Raw genomic sequence first — 24,265 nt, forward strand, 5'->3', positions numbered from 1 at the left:
CAACAATGGCAGGTGACGACTGTGTAAGAAAACGCCAGTCTGGCTCCACTACAACCTGCAAGACGCCTGAGAATGAAGAAACACAGAGGAGACCTGAAAGTGAGAGGTCATTTCAAAACTCAAGCAATGGTGAGATTCTTTCACTTGGGATTAGTTGCATCTCTGGCATGTGATCTCCTGTAAGGTGTCCTTTCTAGCGCATGGTCCTTGCCTCTTTGCTCTTTCATTTTAGTTTTTCTCCTCGTAGAAAGGCTCCCAAAGTGGAATTCTCTGTGTATCAACTACAGTTCTTCAGCAGGGTTAGGTTGTTTGGAGTGCTGTCCTGCCAAACTTTACCTCAGCACTGTGTACTGCAGTGTTTACTGAGGTGTAGAATAAAGATGGTGAATAGTTGTCACAGGAGAAGTGTGTGTGATGAGGAGGAGGTGCTTTAATGCTGTAAATGGTGCAAATGCATCTTGACAACAATTTTGAGTAATGCTGATAAATGCTTTTTCTGGGGACTTCATCTTGCTTCCTTTACAAGCTTTAAGTATGTGGCTTCCTCAGGATTGAACAAAATGATCTTTGACATAGCAGGCTAAGCTGGTGTATCCATCCTGAGAGACAGACAGGATACCACAAAGAATGATTGTCTGCTCCTGTGGGGCTCTGCTAATGTCAAAACAGCTCCCTTCTGTACAGTCTCAACCTTGGCTGCCTTAAAAGGTGTGATAGAACAATACACAATTGGGTTTGTATTCATTTATATTGTGGTCACTTTAAAAGTAATGTGGCTTATAGTTGGCTTTGTGGAAGGGTTGCTGCTGCCTATGTCCTATCCCTTGATTTGCAGGGACAGTTGTGCAGCAGTTTGAGTGGTTTTTCCTGTGGACACTGTGACTGTCTATAATTCCTGGCTTATGTTGTACCACATTCCAGCCTGGTGATAAGAAGGTTAGCAATGAAATTGCAGCTTGTTTCCTTTCTCTTTGGGAGATGGAATGAGCAAAAAGCTAAGCTAGTCTATCACAATTTGCCACGTGAGTGTAAGTTCCAAAACACTGGTACCAGTGACTTAAGGAGAGAATTCTTACTGGTATGCTTCTGAATACATTGGTACTATTTCATAATACTTCTTTCAACTGAAATGGGAGTTGGAGCAAACTTAAGTTTAGGACAAGTCAGATTTCTTCTTGCAAAAAATACATTGGAGAGAAAGCCGAGGACTTTCCATTTGGAGAACTGGGATTTGGGTGATACCATCATTTTAATTGAATCAAATGGGACTGTTCCATTAATGCTGGTTTTAGGAAATTGCAAGGAGTTGATGGCTACTGGGAAACAGTTATAGTGGTTTTAGAAGCAGGCTTCTATCTTTTTATCTATGGAAACACCTTAACTGCTACACATGAATTTGAGTTCTTGCCAGCTTGTGGGTAAAGAATAAATAATAGCTGTGATAATTAGCACTTGATAGGTAGGTGTGCCTGTCTTTAGAAGCCTTTCATTTTAATACCTTTGAGATGTGGCATAATGTCACTGCAGGTGAGATGCTGTGCGTGCGTAGCAAGTAAATGTTCTGAGGCAGATCTTGTGAATGTGTACTGAGCTTTCATGCATGTACATGTGCTTGGTGGGTTGACTTGGAACAATGCAATGTGTTTTATTAAAGTACAAACTGCTGTGAAGGACAGTGGGGAGGAATCCTGGTTAGTTAAGACTTGGTGCCTCTTACCTTCCAGGGTTGCTACCAGTTCAGCAGAAGTGTCACAAAGAGACTTAGCAGTTACCAGTTTCTGCAGAGTCTTTTCTCAGCGCAGTGATGTGGACCAGGAATGCCACAGGGAGGTAGGAGGTATGAGTCAGTCTCTGATGCCTGACCACATTATAGGCCCAGGAGGAACATGCATCCCTCTGGTCAGGAATTCCTCTCTACAATGGGGTTAGAGCAGTATCTCTCTGGCACAAAGGTTGAGGCTTTACAAAGATAAAGTGTTCAAGTGTTCCAGACAGTGGCCTCTTCATGTAGTCCAGTATGCTTGCATTAGTAGGCAGGGCTCTCTGTGAAAGCACAGCTGAGGTGGAAGAACTTTTCTAAAGAAGTAGCCACAGACTTCTTTTCTCAGTTTCTTTTGTCCCAGCCTTTCACTTCCGAATAGCTGTTTCTAAGGCATTAGAACTGATGTATACAAAGGCAGCAGGAGGCTGCTATGTCTGGCAACATTCTCTTTATTCTTCAACATCTTAACTGTGGATGTTGTGTTGAATTTTAGACAAGATGCATGTTTATTGCAGTCAAGGGGTTCTAGCCAGGTCAAGACAGTATCTTATATGCAAGTAAAAATTTTAGTGTCTTTGTAGCAATTATTTCTGTAGAAAAACTAAATCACTAATGTGGTTTCCCACCCTTGATCCTCCCTGATTAGCAAACACAATCTGCTTTTTAACTTAAGAGTTAATGTGTCAAGGGCCAATTGATTTGTTTCCAGAAGTGCGTGAACTTCCTACATAAACTTCTAGGCCATTAATCCTCTCTTTATTAAAACTCAAATGTGCTGGCTGATCTGAAATTGCTTGGGGGAGTAATTTTGATCCATATATTGGCTTTAGAGCTACGTTACATCTGACACTTCTGTTTGTATAGGTTAGGTTATTTTTTCCTTGCCTCATAAATTCTGCTGAAAACTGCCTCGTTGCTTGCTGAATTCTAAGACTGAGTAGTTTGTACTCACGTACCCCCAAATTTATTGCCATGTGGAAGTATTCGTAGCTTTGAGATTACTGGAGGAATTTTTCTGCCCTTTGATGTGTTTGTATCTTGTAATCGTTCAGCCTGTAATTTCACTTTGACAGAGTAGCTGAACTTCAGTCTCATGTATCACTTCTCCTTGAATTGGCTCCAGCATCATAATTAAACAACTAATTTGGTCCTGGCGTAGAGTCAACAGGTGATCTAGGCAGCAGTAATCCCCTGTCAAAAGCTGGGCTTCCTTAATAAGATTAGTCTTACATGTTTTCAGCTGCAGATACATAAATAAATCTAAAACTGTTCTGCTTAATGAGTTATTGATATCGAGCAGTACCTGTTGCAGGAAAACTTACCTGGAATGAGCATAATAGAAACTGGATGGGCAGGTCTTAAAAGGTTAGAGAGGACATGTGTATCTGAGTGCCTCTAAAATGCTAAGATTAGACCATTCAAAACAGTGAACTGATGGTTGTGGAGTCTGCCCTTGTTTCCTCGGAAATCAGAAAAGGATTAGAAGTGTCTCTGGAGACTGATCTCCAAACAAGCTATGTGGCATATCTTTGTTTGCTGTGAGTAAGCCTGTTTGGTAATGCTGGTATTAGAAAGGGGTTGTTATCTTCCAATGAAGAGGTTACTATTGATCATTCTCAGTGCAAAAGTTCATGAAGCCTCATGAATTGTGTGTGCCTACTGATAGATGTAGGAGGAGCGAGCTCTAAAACCAGGAGTAATTTGGAAAGCTTTAGGGTTTGCTCTCTGACTCATAGCAATAAGTGTTCATTGTATCAACAGGCTGTTTGTTACGGATTAATGAATTTGGGATTAAGCTGCTTGATTTGAGTTTCTTGGATGTGTTTCAGGGAGATGGATCAAACAGAGTTGCCTTGTCTGAGACTAGGTGGATTCCGGTAATTCTAGGTGCTCTCATGTTTTGCAACACATGTGTTTGGTGAAGGCTGAGCAGTTTATTGTGAAGAGCCTGTGGACATGCTGGCATGACATAGAGAGTGCTGGTATTTCCTCCTGCTAGTGAAGATGCTGTTTGGGTCCCCTGTCCCTGCAGAAATGACTTTTTAACTGAATTCTTTGCCCAATGGCAGCACAGTGAAGTCACCTATGGACTATGCATTCTTTTAAGCAGATCAGCTGAGCTCTGGGAGCGATCTAGTCATAACTTGCCTCTATTTGCTGAGTGGCCAAAAAAACTACCAGAAGTCAGAATAAGGCTTATTAGCATCAGATTATTAACATATGTTGTATTGTACTGGATATGGAAGACTTCCCCTCTTTACAGGAACCTTGCACTGGGTTGGCTTTAACATTGCTTTCCTTCAGATAACATCTTCAGTGTTTTTAAGAGGGGGAGCCTTTGAATACAGGTATCTGACAGTAATGAAATCCTTCTGCCTGTGTTGCTTTAACCTCTTGAATGGTAAGTTGTCTGAACAAGAAATAATGAAGATAATATTTGTAAACTCTTCTAGAGAAGGGCAGTAGTGGGTACAGTTTGTATGTGTGACTTTCTGTGAAGATCCTGAAGCTAAACAGATCCTGACATTAGGGGCGAATGCTTCTGAACTGTGAGTGGTGTGCTTGGTTGTTCTGAGAAGTGTCTTTTTTTGAATAACACGTGGCAATAAACAGACATTTGTTTGTGTGCTTGCTTTTCTGCAAATTTTCTTGAATGCCATGCAGGGATTTAGGTAGCAGTAGTCTCCCTGGGTTGTTCTAACTGCTCAATAATAAACTTACTGCCACAGTGCAGGAACAGTTCAAGTGGCAATGGCTCATAGTGCTGGGCTGCAGGCAGCTTCTGCGACTAGTGAAGTCACTACAAGCTAGAACTGTAGCACTGCACGCAAGCCACAGCTTTACTCAAATTACTTATTCCCCATTGTGCTCTTAGTGGTAATTGCAGACTGTAGCAGTTAAATAAAATGAATGCTTTTTAACACAGTTGATTTTTGAGAGCTTGCTTAGTGGAGTGCTGGCTAGCATCTTACATAGAAGCTGTTTTTGTTGGATCCCAAGCTGCAACACTAACAGATGATATGAATGGGATGCTTCTCTAGTCATCTCAAATGACCCTTATCTGTACCATGTACAAGAGTATGTTGAAAAAGGGACAATGAGATCTTTAAGAAAGGTAGCTTGTAAATCTTTTGTGAAATTTAAGTTGCTCAAGTTTTCAACAATAAGATGATTTCTCAGTCTTCAGGTGATCTTTTATTAGCCTGGTTTCTTATGGAAACAAAGCTTACATTTTAAATTGCTCTTTTGCTGTGTTTTTTTTTTTTTTTTTCTGACTTTTGAACCTGCTTGGAATTTGGGCTGTGCAGAGGTGTCACCCCCTACAAGGGTCAGTTTCTACAAGCCAAAGCCAAGTGGTCAGCTAAAGGTCTTATCAATGTCTGCTGATGGGAAGGGAACATAGCTCTCATTAAGTTAAAATTTCTCCCCATGAGCAAAGCTCTTTCCAAGCAAACCATGCTTCAGTCTCCTGTGAAATTTGCTACTATTTTGTACTAGTCTTCGAAGATTTACTTCCTTATAACTTTAAATGCATTTCCCATTTTCTTAAGGCGTATCCCATCTTGTTGTAAATGCTGAGATGTGCTTGCTTGCATTGTGCAGCCTTGAGTCCATTTTTGTAATGATGTTGCAATCCCAAAGTGATATAGTGATCCAGTCTTCATTTTCAGTGTCAAAGGAAAATGAAGATTTGGACATCTCAGCAGTGCACAATTCCCTTTAGACTCAAAATCATGTGATGATTCTCTTCTCGAATGACCTCACAGAACATAAGTAGCAGCTTGCACAATGGAAGATGAGTGATTCAAGAAGGTGATGAGTTTGTGTTCTCTGGTATCTGCCTTGTGACGCAGCTTGAGTTTATGGGGCGATGCAACACAGCAGAATGAGTTGTTGTTTTGCAGTGGGTTTGCTTCTACAGGAGGCTCTTTATTCTGGAAAGGAAACAAGAAGCTTACAGGTGGCTTTACTTTGAGATGTATATGCTAAAGACATGGAGATCTTGATTTTTAAAAGATGCTGTGTTTCTATTCTAGTCTGTGCATACACATTAGTGTGTGGGTGAATAAGTGATAGGAGGGACACTGCGTACAATTTAGCAATTACAATGTCAGCAGGTCAGAGACTGGCCTCATTTCCTCTACAACCATAAAAGCTGTACATTAGGTATCTGTAAAACTATATCCATCTGTAAGGCCTTGTAAGTCAAAATGGGTGTTTTATTTCCAAAGTGAGCTACTCCTGGGTAGTTATAATAACTGAGGCTTCAAATGCAAGATCTGACAGGAAATACATGGTCAAAGCAGTGGTTATTTATTTTTAGCTTAGCTTACAAAGGAAATAGTGCAATCTCTTTGGTCTCATGTGTCCTGTCCTCTTTGGCCATGTTGGATGGCTCCAGGCAAACTTTATCTAAAGTCTTGAAGACTGGCAGCTGGGTAAGACACATGAATTCTTAACCTTTTTGCAGGAAAAGGTTAGTTGTGTCCTGTTCACTTGCTAGTAGGTAAGCACAAGGTAGTTCTTAGCATAGTGGTAATAGGGGGAGGGGGCTACAAATACAATTGTGGAGTTGCCATTGAGGGAGTGAGGTGAGGAGAGACAGTGAGGTGATATGAAGGGGATACAGTTCTACTTGTGGAACAACTTGTTTTTTATTTTTTTTCTAACTTATTGGTGGAGAAAGGGTGGCAATCCATTTGAGACCAGCAAAGTGCACGAGCTGAGTGGGGCAAGGGACTCTCTACTGGTGTCTTACGCTCTTCTCTCAAATTGTTTTCCAAACTGCTGCTGTTCGGCAAATGTAACAGCATAATGAGCTTAAATGCTGAGGTAACTTTTTTTGTCTTGGAGGTGAGATGCTTAGCAACCAGAAACTCTGGGTTTGGTTTTTTTTTTTCAAAATGGATCTTTGCATGCAGCCAAATATTCATGGTGTTAAATAATTTCCTTGTTTGTTGTTGCATTACAAGGCTGCTAAGTAATAGGCTGCTGTTGCTGGTCTGTTCTTAAGTCTATAGCTTGTGTAGCTGTTTTTATAGGAAAAAAAACCAAACCAACAATCTTCCTGCTTGATCGGGGGGGGGGGGGAGGGTGCAGAATTAATGCTAAAAATTGAGCATAGCTTTGTTGAAGATAATCTCTTGTTTCATTTAACTCTTTTACAATATTGGAATTGGTCATCTCTGAAGCAGGTCTACCTAAACTTCTTACAACTGGTTGCTCATAAGAGCACCCTCAGACTAGCGTCCATCACAAGGCACTTGTTTCTGTTGAAACAGCACACTGCATTTTTGTGTGCGTAGTCTGTGCACATATAAGGAGGACAAGACAAGGATGCTGCATTATGAACTGTGATATTGCTATGAATCTGTTTTCTTGTTACACAGCAGTACAACATTGACACCTCTACTGCAAATCTGTTAGCTCATGCTTCACTGGAAACATTACTAGAGAATCAGTTCAGTACCCTCTTTTTCTAAAAGTGGTAATGTTGTCTTGGATACTGAACATGCAAGTTGTAATGCTACCCATGTGTTACTCTGTAAGTTACTGTTGTAGCTATAATTGCCAAAGGACGTGCACAAGGCAAGGTTTGTTGCTATCTTTTTGCCCTGACTAGTATTTTAGGGGGGTGGATGTTGCTGCTTTAATCTTGTTTTTCCTTCATGTGCAAGACTCTGTTTTAAGTAACTTTATCTTCCGTGTTGTAGTTCTTATTGGAGAAGTGAAACACCAGCTGGCTTGCCAGCACTCTACAACTATTGCAGACAAACCTTGTTTTAAAACTCGACTAGTCTAAAATGTCTGATTTGTGTATGTTCTGCTTGATGTAATAGAGGCATCTCAGATGTGTATAGTTCTTTATGCAAAAGAAAGCTGGTATTTGAGGCTTTACCTATGAGCCAGTGGTATTAGTAATGATAAAAGTCAGATGATGTTCATGGCATGGTTAGACCTGACTGATTAAGCAATGAAACATATTGAGGAATACAGTTAGTCTGATGGCTAGCATTTCACCTGGCAGGATGAAGGGAGTGGGATAGCCAGGTTTGAATGCAGGATAACCTTCCAACTTGCCACTTAGCCTGTCTTCAGAGCTGGTTACATTATTTTACAGATAGTCGTGACTTGACTGCCTTGTCTATTGGCAATGTAGAGACCTCCAGACAACCTAATCTTATGTCTACTTCACTGTGCGTAAGATAAAGCTCTGATAAAAGGTCAGCACACTTGGATATGACCTTCTAAGGGTTGTTCTAATTGCTGCTTCAAGGCTGAATATGTTTAGGGACCTTGGGAAGACTTGCAAAGTTGCTGATAGAAAATAAAGCTTTTGAAAATCCAGCATGTTATCAGCTGTTGACTGCCTTATAGTGCTGTGATCCTAAATGGCTGTTTAAAATACTTGGTCATTGCTTATGAATTTCCTGAAGCTTAGTTTTGGATTTACTGGAACCTTATTAGAAGTCAGAAGGGCTAATGAAAAAATCAATGACTGAGCTACTGCATGTTGTGCTTTCTGTGTGTTCAGATGTGCAGCTTGCATAACTGAAAACACAACTATTAAATATTTGCTTTCCTTCCTCAGGCCGGGTTGATGTTGACCATGTGATAACAAGGAAAATGCAGCTAATAGCAGAAGCTGAGGTAAATATACTCTAATGCTTGCTGGTGGGGAGGAGCGGGATAATTGACCTTAAATGTCTTTTGGAGAGTCACTAGTCCTGGAACACAAATATCTTTCTTTAGTCATAGCTTGAGTGTAGTGACTTTTATATAGCCTGCTCTCTCCTCCTTCTCTCTTCTGACTTCTCACAAGAGAGGTAGTATTATCAAATTCTGTCTTATTTGACCCCAATAGGTTGAAGTCCAAAGATAAGAATGAACTTTGAGGCCTGTAGATAAAATGGAACTTCTCTCACAACTAACTTTTGGCAGTGTAATTATCAGCTAGCCTGTTGGTGTATTTAGTCTTTAAAATGCTCCGTGTCCTGCTATCCATGGAGTAAAGGGTAGCTTGTAACCTGTACCCCACAGCTTCTGTTGCCCTGGCTGTGGAGATGACATTCCTGATTCTTGGTCCCACTCTTTTGTCAGTAAGCAGTAACCTCAAAGAAATAGCACTGGGTATTTCTAACGACTGCACCTGTATGAGCTGCCATTGTCTTAGCTTATGTTAAGGTGATTTATGCCCAAATTAAATGAAGTTAGCTAACAAGGAACTGCACCCTCCTTGTTAACCATTGTTTTCTAGCATGCATGTTCTTCAGGGCAAATCGTCCTGCCCTCTTGCTTCATTTTACTGCAGAGAATTCCATGGTAAAGATGAAGTAATCTAATTGTGCCACCCTTATGTGGATATTAAGGAATGGATACTTGTAAGACAGAGAAAAATATCTTGCACCTCTGAGATGTTTTCCTGTTTACAAGTTTGGTTTTTTCACCTCTCTAGGCAGTGTGTAATTTGTAACAGATATAACTAAAGTGTATTTAAATGTCTTCTGCAAAGGGTGTAGTGCTTTTTGTGCTGAAACTCCTAAAATTCAGCATGTTAGAGGGATAGTCAGCTCTGGATTTTTTGTACACGGTCTTCTCTGAATGACTCTTACTGAGGACATGATAGAGCAAGCCTCATCTTTTCTTGGCAGACAAAATAGCCACTGCAAATGACTGTGTTGGCAATAGATGCTTGCACAAGAAAGCATTTAGCACGTGTAGCTTTGCAAGTTCCAGAGACCACTTGTTGGTTGCAGGGAAACAACTTGATCTTGGATTTCTTTCTTCAGGAACGTCTCTTGTTTCTAAACGTTTTGGGTTTTTTTCTGGCCACCAGCTTTGAGACACACTAGTTCTTAGACAAAGTGATTTCTTGTCTGCAAAGAGAATTGAAGAAACCACCAGTGGCACTCACCCAAAACAGGGTGAGTTCAGGTTCTAAACCCTGGGTTAAGCAGCTTGCAAATTTGTGTAAGGTTCCTCAAAGCTACAATAATAGCTATAAGGCTGCGTAAAAGCATCCATCTACTGCAAAGCTCTTGAGAATTCCTGCAGTGCCTGGCCCTTTTGCTCTGTGAACCACTGAACATAATCTTGGATTGCAGTTTACTTTTTAGGTGATAGGTATCCAAGGTCTAGACAGATGTTTGACTTCTGAGAAGTGCTGGTCACTGACAACTCCCACTGTTCTAAAGGGGATTTGTAGGTGCTAGGTGTTATTTGAAGTAGAATGCCTTCATGTGTCTGCAGTTCAGTCTGAAAATCTAGTCCTTTGTTCTGAGTTGAGAATGGTGTGTTCTGTCACTTGGTCAGGGCTGGATGTCATCATGTTTCAGTGACTAAAATTACTAAATCTGTTAGAATGAGTAAGATGCTGGGGAATTTGTGCAACTTTCTCTTTATAAGTAAGCTTCAGGGTTATTTCCCTCAACTTTCTTTGAGTTCTCATAAATTATTGGCCAGCTTCTGGCTCTTACAGCATTCTTTTCATACTTACTCCTCTTTCTCTTTTTTGTAATGATCTGATTCTTTTGTTTGAAACTTAATGGTGACACCTGAGCGACCTGCTCAGTTCCTTGTCTGTGACTTCAAGCATACCTTAGGAAACTCTTGGTTAAGTACTCTCTGGGGGAAGCTACAACAAGGCCATCTGTGTATCTGTGCCCTGTCATAGTGAAGACTGGTGGGAGGTGTGTTCTCCCTTAAGTTTCATTTCTGTGGTGACTGGGTGGAATGCACTTGGCTTATTGAGCACTCACAGTTACCTTGGCAATTCATCAAGTAGTTTGCCCTTTGAATGGCAATAGTAATAGTTGATAATATAGCACGATATGTTGTGAAGTTTTGTATGCAATTACAGTCACTGTAAGATCTATGAACTGGTTGTATCGTATTTTATTTAATCTAACAAGAACTCACACCCTGCTCTTCCAATCCAAACATGTGCATATGTTGATGTCGGCCCTGGAGGGTTGTATTAGGAGGAGGCAAACTCAGCAGAGTCCTAACTGTAAAAGCAAGAGGTAGTTTAAGGAAATAATTTCTGTTAAACTCTTGCTGAGAGGAGATTGGGCTGAAAAGAAGGGGAGAGTCTTTAAATAAAATGACAGGTTTCGGTAGGAATGAATAGCGCTTTGTTTGGCATGAAAATTTGAGCACTCCAAGACAGCAGAAATTCCTATTTGACTTTTTTTGGTAGTGATATGTGCATGCATGCTGTAAAAGCAGTCTGTGCCAGAGAGCACTGGTGTGTTCTGTTACAGGTTGTAGTTCCAAAGTACTTTAACTTTTTTTCTTCTGTTTTTAAAGGAACAGATCCACATCTCTACAAGAGACAATCTTCTCTGCCTCCCAGAAAAGCAATATCTAAGAGTAGCCAACTCCTAAGAGCTGCTATTTCATTAAGTACCAGTGAAGCTTGTTGATTTTATACTGGCAGCTGCCAAATAGGGAAAAAATATTTTTAAGTTAAATATTAATCTACTGCAGCTTCTGTTTCAAGAGATCTCTCTGGATCTGACCACTGAAACAGGAGGGATGTAGAGTTCTGATGCATCTTGACTTCATTGTCTCCTGGGTTTATGTGGTCTCATTTCAGATTGCCTTGTATTTCCTGCCAGAGAGTTAAACTAGTTCACTTGGCTGTTGTCACATTAGATAATAACATTCTGTAAGAATACATCTTCTACTAATATATTTTGTTAGCCTAAAAGCTTTGCTTCTAGAGAGGGCTTTTTAGCTTAGTCTTGTTTGGATCTACTGTATAAAATCAGTCCAACCATGCTTGGATAATGAAGGCTATATCATTGGTGACAAGTGTGCATCAGTGGAAATCAGACTCCTTAAAACATAGCTGTAGAAAGAGGTCTGTGTAAGAGGCAAACATATCACTGCTGCAGCTTAGAGCTAACAGGTGCTGTTTCACTTATCTGGCTTTTACTTCTTTTCTTAGACCTTGTACCTGTTCCTTTTTAGCAAAAGCAATACTGCTCCAGCTTTCTTTTGCCTAATAGTCAGGCACTGAAACATAAACACCTACTGACAAATGAGCTCAAGTGTCACAAATGCCTTTTTGAGGAAGCATCGTTTTTGTGCACAACTTCCAGGCTTTTTTCTTTCCCTCCTTGAAAACGGATTTCTTGGGTTTGTTACTTTTCAAGCTTAAAGATTAGAAAGTAGGTAGTAGTCAGGAATTCCGAAGGTGATCAGGGGAACATACATGTTTCTTAAGCAGCTGATCAGTAGGAAGACAAGATGAAATAATGTCTAGTTATCATGTAGGAAAACTCAGATCTTGAATCTGGAGGCAAACTTGAAAAATGTCTTTGTAATCCTCTTGTAATAGAGGAGACAACCTGTATAAAGCTGTCTGAAGAAAAGGGAGCATAGGAGATTCAACTGGGATATTTGATTCCCTGAACTCTTGAACTTCAGTCTCGCTGCTTACCAGTTTTGTCCCTCTCACTGCTCAGTCTTAATGCTTAGCAATTTTACCCTGTTTTGTTGCTTTAGTGGAAATTTTCTGTGTTCTGGAATTTCAGTTGTACATGAAAGTTTTCATCGAAACAGCGGTAGCAGTGGAATAGTAAATTTGGTCCCTCTTCCTGCACTCATGTTGTTAATATCACTTCTGTGTTAATGTATAAGAACATAAGTGATGGTTGCTTAGCCACAAGCGTGAAAAGCTACATTTTTCCCTCAATAGCACTGGATGGGCTAAAAAGTAGATCTTGTTGTACTTGTTTTATATGCTAAGGATGTAACTGGTTAAAATTGAGAAATGTTTTGTGGGGCTCATTTATTAAGTTTAGCTCAACCTTCTTGGCACAATTGCATATGTGAAATACCTGCCACTCCAGACGTATATATGAAGATTGGTGTGTTTACTTTGCTCCTCTGTGTTGCATCTGATAGAGAAGATAGACCAGAGGACTTTAAATAATGTTTGAGGTGTGTGAACAGGCTGGGGTAGGCCCCAATCATCTCGAAGTTGGCTCCAACTGTTAGCAGATAGTACAAGAATGTTTTCTTGATGCCTTGCTCTGCCCTGCTCTGGGATAAAAAGGAATATAAATATTTTATGAAAATGCATCCAGAGAATTAAACAAAGTTCTGGTCTGTTATTGCTGTCAGCAATTGAAGCCAGCTTTCATGAAGGAAGTGGACAGTCACTTCACAGAGTTTGTGAACAGTTTGGTGGCAAAATCAGCACTCCTGGATTCCTCATCTTCAGCCTCCATCTTCCCAGCATCCTGCTCAGAGAAGGAACTGCACAAAGCCAAGTAAGTCAGTTTTAAGCTGTTCCTATAACAAGGTTATGTTTCCTGGAAGCCTTATTTCCTTTCTTGTCTCACATGTTCTCTTTGTTCTCCTCTTTGTTTGCAGGACCTTGAGGGCCCCTCCAGAACATGGGAAGATCTTTACTGCCAGGAGGTCCCTTTTGGAGTGAGTAACTTAAGTACACATTTTCCATTAAATAACTGAAAATACCCATGATGGCAAACTAACTAGCCTTTGCTTTGAGGTACTCTCCCCACCACCACCCACAGTCTTATGTTGAAACCCCTGGGGATTAATCCATTTAAGCTTCTCTGTTTCTTTCTAAAACATTTCTACTGCAGCTTGCAGGCTTCCTGAATGTAAACCTTCATTACAGTCCTCTTGGTACCATTAACATAATGGCTAATTGTCCTTTGTGGATAAACCAAGGAAGTGTCTGTAGACTGGCACTCAAATTGTGCGTTACCTTCAGCCCTTTGAATTGGGATGGCAGTGATGTTATGTTACCTCACCGTAAAATGCTTTGGAAGCTAACATACCAGAGGTGTGATATGCTATGCAAATGGCCTGATAGCATTTGAATCTCTCCCATAGTGAGCTGTTTGAAGTGAGTCACATCAGGACGATCTACCACATGTTCATCGCCCTTCTCATTGTCTTCATCCTCAGCACACTTCTAGTAGACTTCATTGATGAAGGAAGGTAAGATTGCTTTGGAAAGATGGGAACCAGGGTTGGGAAATCCTCTCTCCCAAAGCACCAGAGGGAGGTACACGAAACTGCGGAAAGGTGCAGAAACTGCAGAAAGGTGCAGAAAGAAGGGGGAATCCTTCCTTGGGATGTTGTTGGAAGTATGTTAACTTGACATGCTTAAAATATGTGCTTGAATTCCTGTAGAGGGGATATGTTTATTTCAAATCGGGTAGCTAGGTGTTAGGAAAATCCTATAGATTGGTGTATTCCATGAGAATTATGGCCAACACAGTTGGGCCTAATGTGCTTAGTTCAGCACAAGACTGGCAAAAGGGAGGGGTCATTATTGAATGCGGGCTGCTTTAGTTGAGTGTCTTTTAATGAAACAGTAGCTTTCAGCTGCTTGTGTTGCTTAAAGGAGGACTGTGTTTAGAAAAACTAAATACTTCAGCAGTCCTTTCTCTGTTTAATGATGACAGTTCTGGAACACTGTACTTGTGCTTAAATAAAAATAGAACTTTTAGTTTTTCCTGGGGAGAAATCTCAAGGATATTGGCACAGCCTCTGTTAAGATTGCGCTTTGCAGTTAGCCAGTTGTGAATGAGATTTTGAAAGACTGCTTTCCTCACACTTGCTTGTTGCTTTAAATAGTATCTTTTTGGCAAGTGGTATCCCATGTACACAAGTAGGATTACACGTTTATCTTGCTGATTATCTGACTTTCAGTTTACAAAACTAGAGCTGTATCTTGATTAGAATCATTGTCCCTCTTGTCTAGGTATAAGAACAGGCTTGTGAACTATTGAATATTGTTTAGCTGATCCTAACTTAATAGTGTATGGGCGCTGGGGGAGAACAGGTATTTACCTCCAAAATCAAGTAATAGGGCTACGTTCTCAGCTAGAACTGATAATTTGGATCCAGTTTGCAATTGAGCCTCCACACACAAAACAAATTGTTGGTGTACTCTGTACTACCTTCTCCTCTGACCTTGGTTTAGAAGAGCTGCTTACACATAGGAGTAAGCTCTGGTGATTTTGATAGCCAGTAAGGTTGAACATCTTTTTGCTTATGTCCTTATGTTTTAAGCTTGATTAATGAAATAAAGTACCTGGTGTGCACCACATGGATGTATTTGGACTGACCATTTAATGACCCTAAGCCTTTTGAGTGACTTGTAAACTGAGTCCATGTGGGATGCTTACAGTTTTCACAAAGCAGAATTAAGTTACATTTGAGTGCTAGATGTTAAAAGACCTCATGCCTAGAGAGGTGGGGAAACAGCCTCTTTAGGTGTTAAACTCGTGAGAAGAACTGATTCTTAACATAATAGTGATGTCTTGGAAGTGTTCCCCAAAAGCTCTTTTGGAGCCTGGTTCAGCAGTGGAGCCTTTAGTCACGTGCTTGTCCTTAGCAGGGATGAGCTTGAGCATACTCTTAAAGCACTTGCTGATCTTAAAGATGTGCTTAAGCCCTGTGGGATTTGAAGGTAAGCTGTGCCTGACAGCATTGATGGCATGAGTCCTTCATATCTTATTTTCTGATGTGCTTGTGGGTGGTCACTTAAATCTGCCACAGACAGTCCCCTGTTTTTGAACTGAAAACTGCCAGAGCCACTTTTATCTAGACTGTCAAACAATTATGATCTGGAAGCTTTGCATTTTGTAGCCACTTAGTGGAGTAGAAGTATTTCTAATGAAACAATGGATGCTCAATATGGTCTCTTTCCTTGTGCCTTCTAGGCTGGTCCTAGGATTTGATCTCTTGGTCTTTGTTTTTGGAAAGTTCCCAGTCGTCTTCTGTACTTGGCTGTGCATGTTCTGTGCTACAGTTATTGTTCCATACAACCTTTATGTTTGGTGGGCCCAAGGCTACTGCGGTTCCTCCCATCGTGTAATCCGCTCTCTCTTCTATGGGACACTGTTCATGCTCTTCCAAACAGCTGGGCTTGGATTTGGACCAACCTATGTTGCTGTATCATATGCCCTGCCTCCAGCTTCCCGTTTTATTGTAATATTGGAACAGGTAAGTCCCTACCCCATGTCTTTGGTTATATTGAATCTTGTTTTCAAAATGGAAAGAGTCCTTTTTTTTTTTAAGGAGTCAAGTGTTGGTTTTATTCATTAAATTAAGCCAGGGCTGTGAATGGAGTTTCTTTGACTTACTAACAGACATACAGGCCGCAAGTCTAAAGAGAAAAAGTAGATAGTGAATTTCATTTTGACTTGGAAACCACTTGTTTTTCTTAGCCTGTATTTAAGATTTTACTGTGGTTTTTTTCTGAACATTCTTCAAGGCTGAAATTCCATTTAATTCTAGTTGATTTGTAGATGCTAAATGCTTAGAACCAACTTTAAGAACCTGTTGTGCCATAGTTCACAAGGATGCTGTAACATTCCTCTTAAAAAAAAAAAAAAAAAAAAAAAAAAAGGCAAGTATGTAGTCAACAAGTGGTTCCTGTTTCCTATTGTGTTCCAAAGAAGAAACTGTCTTTGTCTTGTAGTCAGAATTGTATTGAAAGTGGAATTTTCTTTTTCTGGGGCAAGGCAGGAAAGAGTGCAGGAATGTGGAGGACTAGTCAGACCATCAGGTTAAAACAAGGATGGTCAGAGATGAGAGTGTAGGCTTGAAGAATTAACTTTGAACTAGCTCTTCTTTTAGTCCTTGAGGGACTATTTATGTGTGGCACCACCTTACTCCAATGTAGTGGTAATTGCTGTAGCACACATCTTAACTTCAAGGAGTCAGTTTCAAGATTTTGAAGCATACTGTCCTACTGAAATGGATGGGGCTTTTTTATTTTTTGCATCAATTTTAAGTTGGTGCTAATTGGTTAGTGACTTACTGGTGTAATTTGGAGTCCTTGCATATGCTGTGGTCCTGTGAGTGTAAATGGGATGTGTTTTGACTCTCCTGAGTCATGATTGTTACTGTGTGTTTCACGTTGCAGTGTTTTAAATTCATGTCAGTTAAACAAGCTTGTGAGCAGAGGAAGCAGCCTTTTCCTTGTAAAAGGGGTAAATTGGAGAGAAACCAAGATGTTGAAGGTGTTGCTGTAAAATGCTTGATCCAGTATTTATTGTGAAGTTGGGAAAGTGAGAGGATTAAATTGATATTCTCACGGTTTTACAGGTTCGTCTTGTTATGAAGGCTCATTCATTTGTCCGGGAGAATGTGCCCAGAGTCCTGTCCTCTGTAAAAGACAAGTCCAGTGAGTAACTTGCCCTGCTTTTTTTGACAGTAGTGCATAACCAGCTCTTGTTTTCCCTCTGTTGCTTTGAGCTGCCCTCATGAATTGGAGAGTTAGGATTTGAGTAGGTGACTTTGGATGGGCAGGTGACGAGGTTCTACACTGACTCTTCTGCATTATAATTTCAGCTTGAACCTTTTCATTTGGTAGTAGGCAATGAGATAGACTGTTGTTCAAGTCAAAGTCATCTCTGTGTCTTAAGGAGTCCTGTTGAAGCAAGACCTTTTTCTGCTTTTACGAGAAAAAGGTGTGTAGAGGCTGCCTGCACACCCCCAGTTCAGCGCTCTAGGTGAAATGACAGCAACTGTAGAAGCACAGTTCTTTCAGCAAGGCATGCCAGAGCTGAACATGAACCCACGTGTTGGTACAGGCCTTACAGCTTCATCTTCCCTAGGAGGAAAGGGAATGTCCTATCATTAGCAGCGTTAGTTAGCACTGCACTACCTGTTAGTCACCCTCACTTGTTAACTGTGCTTCATGGGGAGGGCAGTTCCATCTGATAAGTCTAGTTTTGTTTCCTCTCTGGAAATCCCATACCTTTAGTTCCAGACTGATGTTTTTTTGAGGTAGTAAGGGTTGTATGTTGTGAAAGTGTACTGGGGAAACTGAAAACTTCAGTAAGCAGAAAGATTGCAGTGTTGTGTTTTTTTTTTTTTTTTATCTCCCCTTCTTCCAGGCACAGTACCTATTCCCAGAATTTCTCAATACCTGTACTTCCTTTTTGCTCCCACCCTCATCTACAGAGACAACTATCCCAGGTAATGTGAGCAACACCAATAGAACATTAAAGTAGTTTAAAAACAGAAGCTAATGCTAAGAGTCTCTGAATGTTATCTATTCAATTTATGAGTTAGAGCTTTCATAACGATGTGGTTAAGTCGGTAACCTGGCAAGAGCAGGACTTGGTCATGAAAACTCATTCTAACGCTGATAGTATTTTGAATTTACAGTTTTGGTTTTATTTCTTTGGGAAGTGCACTTAAAGTGAAACAAATCAAGAACTTGCTACTGAATATCTAGTGACACTCAGTTCCTGCAGTAGACTTGTGTGTTGTTTTATGTGGTGCTAATAAGCAGCCCTGTCTCCTGAGTTTGAGAAGATAGGCTGAAGCCTTTAAAACTGGCAACTCTCAAACTTTTCTGCACTTTGCTGGGTTGCACTTTGACAGTGTCAAGTCAGCAGTCCTTGATGTGACTATCAGGCAGATCACCACCTCCTACGTAATTGCATAATGCTGCCCTCCAGATACTGTTCCATTTATGGTGTTGCCATAGTTGTCCTGCTGTAGCTGAAAGTGAGGAACTAGCAATTTGGGCAGACTTCTCTGGGATGTCAGGAGATTAAGAACTCTAGAATTCAAAAAACTTTTTTTTTTTTTTTCATAGTATAGGTCACTAAAGTCAGTAACTGAAGGGAGATTTTTGCTGCTTTGAGGTTTTAGTTAGATGTGTCATGTGTTCTTTTTCCTAGGAATCCCATGATAAGATGGGGCTATGTAGCTACCAAGTTTGCACAGGTGAGTAGTGCAGCTTTCTGAAGAAAGCACCTTCAGAGTTCATTTAAACTGTGTTGCTAAACAGTTCCCCCTTTGGCATTAAATCACTGTTTACTTGGTGTGGGCTTAGTAGAAAAGAGTACTTTTTAGTGACTAAACAAAGAAACAGTGATATTGCTGCACTAATGGTTGTGTCAAAGAAGAAAAAAAAAAACAATCCTTGCTTAAACAAGCCTTTAAACTCCATTCCATACAAACAAAAGCTGCATGTATGTGTGGGGAGCGCAATATCCATGCTCTGGCCCACTTTCTGTACACTGATGCTGTATTGTAATGCACTGGCGCAGCTACCTGCCTGCAGATACTCAGACCAATTTGAAATAATTAGGTCTGGAGTCCAAATCTTCAGTGCTTATTTGAGCTCAAGGTTGACCTGATCTTCACATTTGCCTAGATGTGACCTTCAGTTGTTTTTTGTGGATGTGTTTCCAAGTAATGGTATTGTGTGATTGAAACTTTTACTGTCACACAATGCATTAATGGTTTAAAAAGCAAAACATTTAAAAAAAAAAAAAAAAAAAAAAAAAAAAAAAAAGAAAGAATGAAGCATGAAAAGGCCTTTGGCTGCTTGCTCTTTGACAAAAGAGGGTGATAAAGCACCTACCTGGCTTACAGTGGTCAGACTATTTAAAACAGTGACTTGCATTTTGACCTCAACTTCCAGAATGTGGGTTCATGAGCCAAAGAAGGCCTGAGGCTGTTTGGCCTATAAACACCTCCTTTGGGATAAAAGAAAAGTAAGCTTTAATATTAAATTTAACTACAATAAGCATTTTTGAATTATTTTTGCACTTGTCTTGTACCTAGATCACAGTTGATCCCCACGTACTTTGGCGTTGGCACAAATCTTCTGTGTCGTAACTTTTGAGTTGATAGGAATGGGAGAAACTTACAGCTGCTGTAGTAGAAAAGACAAGTTGATTTCGCTCCTGGCTGTCGACATGCTACAGAGATGGTTGTGGCTTATTTTCTTCCCGGACCCTTAGGGAAGTTTATTAGCAGCAATGTAAAATAAATTATTTTGATTTGTGTTGGCAGCTGCAGTTCCTCTCCTAGAGCTGTCAAGTGGTGATGTGTTAATTGTGCATTTCTGTTATGGAGTCAGATTAATTATTTTTTTGCTCCAGGTGCTTGGTTCGCTTTTCTATGCCTACTACATCTTCGTGAGACTCTGCATTCCTCAGTTTCACAACAGTAGTCAAGAAACCTTCAATCTTCGAGGGCTGGTCCTCTGCATCTTCAATTCCATTCTGCCAGGTAAGACCCGAATTCATGAGTGACTATAGCTTTATGGAACAGGCTAAAGGGAGGGGAAGTGCTTCATATGAGATGCATTGATGACAGGCAATGATCAGCAAAGGAGGTCTTGTGGGCAGACTTCAGTGTTATGGTGTTAAACTTTAGAGTCAGGAGCACAAAAAAAAAAAGGTGGGTTTGAATTTAACTGTCTTCAAAGCCAGCTTCTTGGCTCTGTGACAACCTTGCTATTTCCCACTGGTGTAAGCATCACCTGGTGTGGTGAGAAACTGAAATACAAAAAAGTAGAAGTATAGTTTAGCACAAAGCTCATCTGTGTCAGTGCCTATAAGAACAGTCCTGACTGTTACATATTCTTGTTTATAGCTGAGAGAAAACACTACAAAACCAGTCTGAATCTACCTTGTTTCTAGGTGTACTGATTCTCTTCCTGGTTTTCTTTGCATTCCTTCACTGTTGGCTTAATGCGTTTGCTGAGATGCTGCGCTTTGCAGATAGGATGTTCTACAAGGTAAGAAGCAGGAGTTATAGTTTATAAAGCAAGCTTTATAAAGCTTCGAAAATTCATTTTCCTAATGAAAATGAAAGAGGAGGAAACTGAAGACTTTTACCAAACAAAGCATCCACAGGGTTTTGCTTGGTATATGCTGTTAAGGCCTAAGTTTGCTGTGCTGTAGAACAGATCTCACTTCTACTTGGCAGTCTCAATTGTTTTTAATGTAATATACCCTGTATACACAAACAGAACCAGCCACCAGACCTACCCAGTAACTCTGGCACTCTTTTTATTCTTTTATCATCTCAGCCACTGCAGTTTGGGATAAAACCAGACTTTGATATACAGAGTGGAATCTTGGAAGTGCAATGGAATACATTATTTCATGGTGCAACTTCTTATATTAGCTTGGTATTACTCTGATCAATATTTTTTCAACTTGATATCCCAGAAGAGGCCCATAGAATGTTTTATGCTTAATTAGCTTTCTACTCTTTCAACTGTGCTTTCAGGACTGGTGGAACTCCACTTCCTATGCAAACTACTACCGAACCTGGAATGTGGTAGTACATGACTGGCTCTACTACTATGCCTACAGGGACTTCCTTTGGGTGAGTAACAAGCAGATACATTCTTTTTGTTAACTAAACATTTAACCACTGAGCAAGACAGTATATTTGTCAAGATGCAGCGTCACTGTCCATTGAGAAGCACAAAAATGTCTTGCCTCAGCTGTTGTAGGTAGCTGCTGTGTTTTTTAGAGATCCGTTGCTCATTTCCAAGTCCTTAATATACATAAAATATGGGTCTGAGGTGTCAGTGTAAGGATTGACTCAACAGTCTGAGCTTACTTTGCACTATTTTGATGAGTTGTGGTAGGTATTTCATGAGTGGACTCAACCTTAGTACTTACGCAGGACACCAGAAATATGCCTGAAGAAACACCTAAAATCCAAGGTGCTCTGTAAAGCAGTTAGCGTTTTATGTATGCCGGGAGAAGGCCTTTCTTAGCTCAGGTAAAAAAAAAAATAAAAAATTATGTTGAAACAACCAAACTAAAACCACAGTGGAATAGCTTATAATACTTTTGTATTCTTCTCTCTTCCAGTTTTTTGGCAAGAAGTTTAAAGCAGCAGCTATGCTGTCTGTCTTCACAGTATCAGCTGCTGTGCATGAATATGTTCTGAGCATCTGCTTCGGCTACTTCTATCCAGTTCTCTTTTTCCTGTTTATGTGCTTTGGAAGTAAGTTCCCAGGAGAGAGTATGTGTGTGAGTTGTGGGGTTTGTGGTTTGTTTTTTTTGTTTTTCAAACAAACACATTTAGCTCTTCTGATGCTGATGCCAGTTATCCTTTAGGCACTAACACACAGAAGTGTTTCTTGTCCAAGAGTTGCAATTGCGGGTCCAAACTTTGTGAATGGATTTTTGCAGCCAAGTAGCTCAGTAGGTACATGTATACACACACTGCGTTTGCAAGCTTTGGGACTCAGATGGGCAAGTTATGGGTGGGGAGGGAGAGCTATGCATGTATGTACTGCTGTTCATGGGACACTACATATTTTAATAGTACTGCTTCCTCTTTGCCAAGCCTTAGTTGAATTGTTGTATGTCAGCAAGTTGGAAGTCTTCCTCTTTTAAAGTCATAGTGTAAGACAGGTATTACATTACTGCTGCAGTGAGCAAGAGAGCCCATTTAGAAGTTAAAGCTCTTGCATTTCATTTTGGATTTTGAGCTATAATAAGTTAGAGAGCTCTAATAAACTCTAGGCCACCTCTGCCAGCATGTCTTACTCACCAGCTTAGCACAAACAATATTGATCCCCAGAGGCATACAGCTAGGCTAGCTTGTTGGCAAACTCATTGGAAGTAAATGTCAGAATCATCTCAGTATTTGCTTTACTGCCAAGCATAATCAGATTTTCTTGCCCTATACTGACCTCACGGAGCAGCCTCGTTCTTCTAGAGATGAAGCAAAGGGAGGGAAAGATCCAGTTAAATCAGCAGGTCTTTGATTCTTTAATCCTGAGTTTTTTTCTGAATGATGCTACTCGTTTCACCTCTTTGCAGTGGTCTTCAACTTCATCCTTAATGACCGTCGGAAAGGGCCCATCTGGAATGTGATCATGTGGACTTCCCTCTTCCTGGGCCAAGGTGTCATCATTTGCCTCTATAGCCAAGAGTGGTATGCCCGCCAGTACTGCCCTATGGAAAATGTGAGTGACTGACCTTTCCTCTGGGATAACTGACCATGCAAGTGGCCTGTCCTTTCTTGCTGTGGGGACAGGGCAGATGTTAAATGGCACTGGTCTTCCTGGCAGTGTGCTATTGATTAGGAGTTATTTAGTCTAGAAACTGTGGAGAATCTAGGAAAGCATTTTCTAACAAAAGTGCTTTCATTAGTGCTCTTTCTATGCTGATAGCATTTCACTACTTGAAACTGGGGGTGTTTTTCCCACATCTCTGAGGACATAAGCCACTACTTGAGAGTATGCTACGCCATTCAGGCTATGTGAATGGAACTGCAGCACTTGGCCAATGAGGTCAGGAGAAACTCTTCTAGGAGGCTCACAAAAACTGAGCCTACTGTGCCTCTCCCAGGCTAGAGTGGGTGGCAGTGAGAATTGGTTGCCTATAAATGGTCAGTCTGGGGTTTTGATGGTGTTACTTTCTGACTTGGAACTCATTTTCTTGAGATCAGATTCTGTACTACATAAAACTTGCTGTCCTAGTTGATTTCCATTTTAACCAAAGGTGTCCTCAGGCAAACTCTATTTTAAGTTTGACTCTCCTCACTTGAGTTTGCCATTACAGTATCACAGTATGCTAGGGATTGGAAGGGACCTCAAAAGATCATCTAGTCCAATCCCCCTGTTGGAGCAGGAACACCTAGATGAGGTTGCACAGGAAGGCGTCCAGGCGAGTTTTGAATGTCTCCAGAGAAGGAGACTCCACAACCTCCCTGGGCAGCCTGTTCCAGTGCTCTGTCACCCTCACTGAGAAGAAGTTTCTTCTCAAATTTAAGTGGAACCTCTTGTGTTCCAGCTTGAATGCGCTTCTTGATACAGTATGCTACTAGAACCAGCATTTAGCTGATGTGTCAGAACTAGGGGTAAGGTGGATGGCAGGCAAACAGCTTCTGACTGTAGCTACACTTCTACAGTGTAGCTTATCCTTTGTGAGGATAAGAATAGGGTTGTAGGATGTGAAAATGCGGTTTGATCTTTCCTGTTAGGGAAGTTTGGCTTCAGCAGACCACTCCACAGCTGGTGCTGTTTGCCTGTGACTGACATACTGCTTCTCCATCTTTTGCAGCCCACGTTCCTGGACTACTTAAAACCACGCTCGTGGTCGTGTCATATGAAGATGTAAAAATGGCATGCTCTGGCTGTGTCATCATCACAGAAGATGAGAGTTGTCCTCCAAGTATTTGGACCAATGACCTAACTCACTATGGACTTTTTCTAAGGGAAGTTGTGCCTCCTGATTATTGGGGAGAAACTGTAATTTTTTTTTTTTAAACATTACTGGGGCAAACCAGTTGACCTGGATTGCAACAGGCTTCATAGGCAGCATCCACTGTCCCACAGTGGGGCAGCTGTCCCACTTTGAGCCATTTCCATGCCAGTAAAACATTGAGCTGAAGGTGGAGTCTTCTGGAATCCTACTCATCCAGGGGTCCCCCCAAGTTGCTGCTCTTCTGGACAATAGATAATCTAGTCAGATTTGCTCATTGTTGGCTCCGTCCATCTTCCTTAGCCATCCCCTTGCAATTTTTTTTCTCCCTTTTGGTAATGGGATATCTACAAAACTTCCCTTCTTTGTGATCCTGTCCGCTGCTATGATGCGGACAAGTGGTAGAGCAACAGGATATTTACCTCCTTGCTCTGAAAATAGCCAAAGTATTCCTGGATGGCTTTGAACTGTATTCTATGTATGTTGGCTGCCTGCAGATTTAAAATGGGCAGAGGAA

At 40.8% G+C, this 24,265-nt stretch overlaps 1 protein-coding gene across 1 annotated transcript; it reads left to right on the top strand.

Moving 5' to 3' along the window:
- Positions 1 to 5: 5 nt before the first annotated feature.
- On the top strand, positions 6 to 23,867 carry SOAT1 (sterol O-acyltransferase 1; the record flags this gene model as incomplete). The annotated part of the gene is made up of 15 exons (XM_082484264.1): positions 6 to 129; positions 8,355 to 8,413; positions 12,896 to 13,044; positions 13,148 to 13,207; positions 13,637 to 13,744; positions 15,478 to 15,760; positions 16,868 to 16,946; positions 17,662 to 17,743; positions 18,457 to 18,502; positions 19,669 to 19,798; positions 20,212 to 20,309; positions 20,807 to 20,905; positions 21,403 to 21,538; positions 22,363 to 22,508; positions 23,608 to 23,867. 15 exons carry the CDS (start codon positions 6 to 8, stop codon positions 23,662 to 23,664), a joined length of 1,656 nt encoding a protein of 551 aa, XP_082340390.1. The 3' UTR covers positions 23,665 to 23,867.
- Between the last annotated feature and the right edge of the window lie 398 nt (positions 23,868 to 24,265).

Source organism: Vanellus vanellus, assembly GCF_965231255.1.
Source record: "Vanellus vanellus genome assembly, chromosome: 5".
Classification (NCBI taxonomy): Eukaryota; Metazoa; Chordata; class Aves; order Charadriiformes; family Charadriidae; genus Vanellus; species Vanellus vanellus.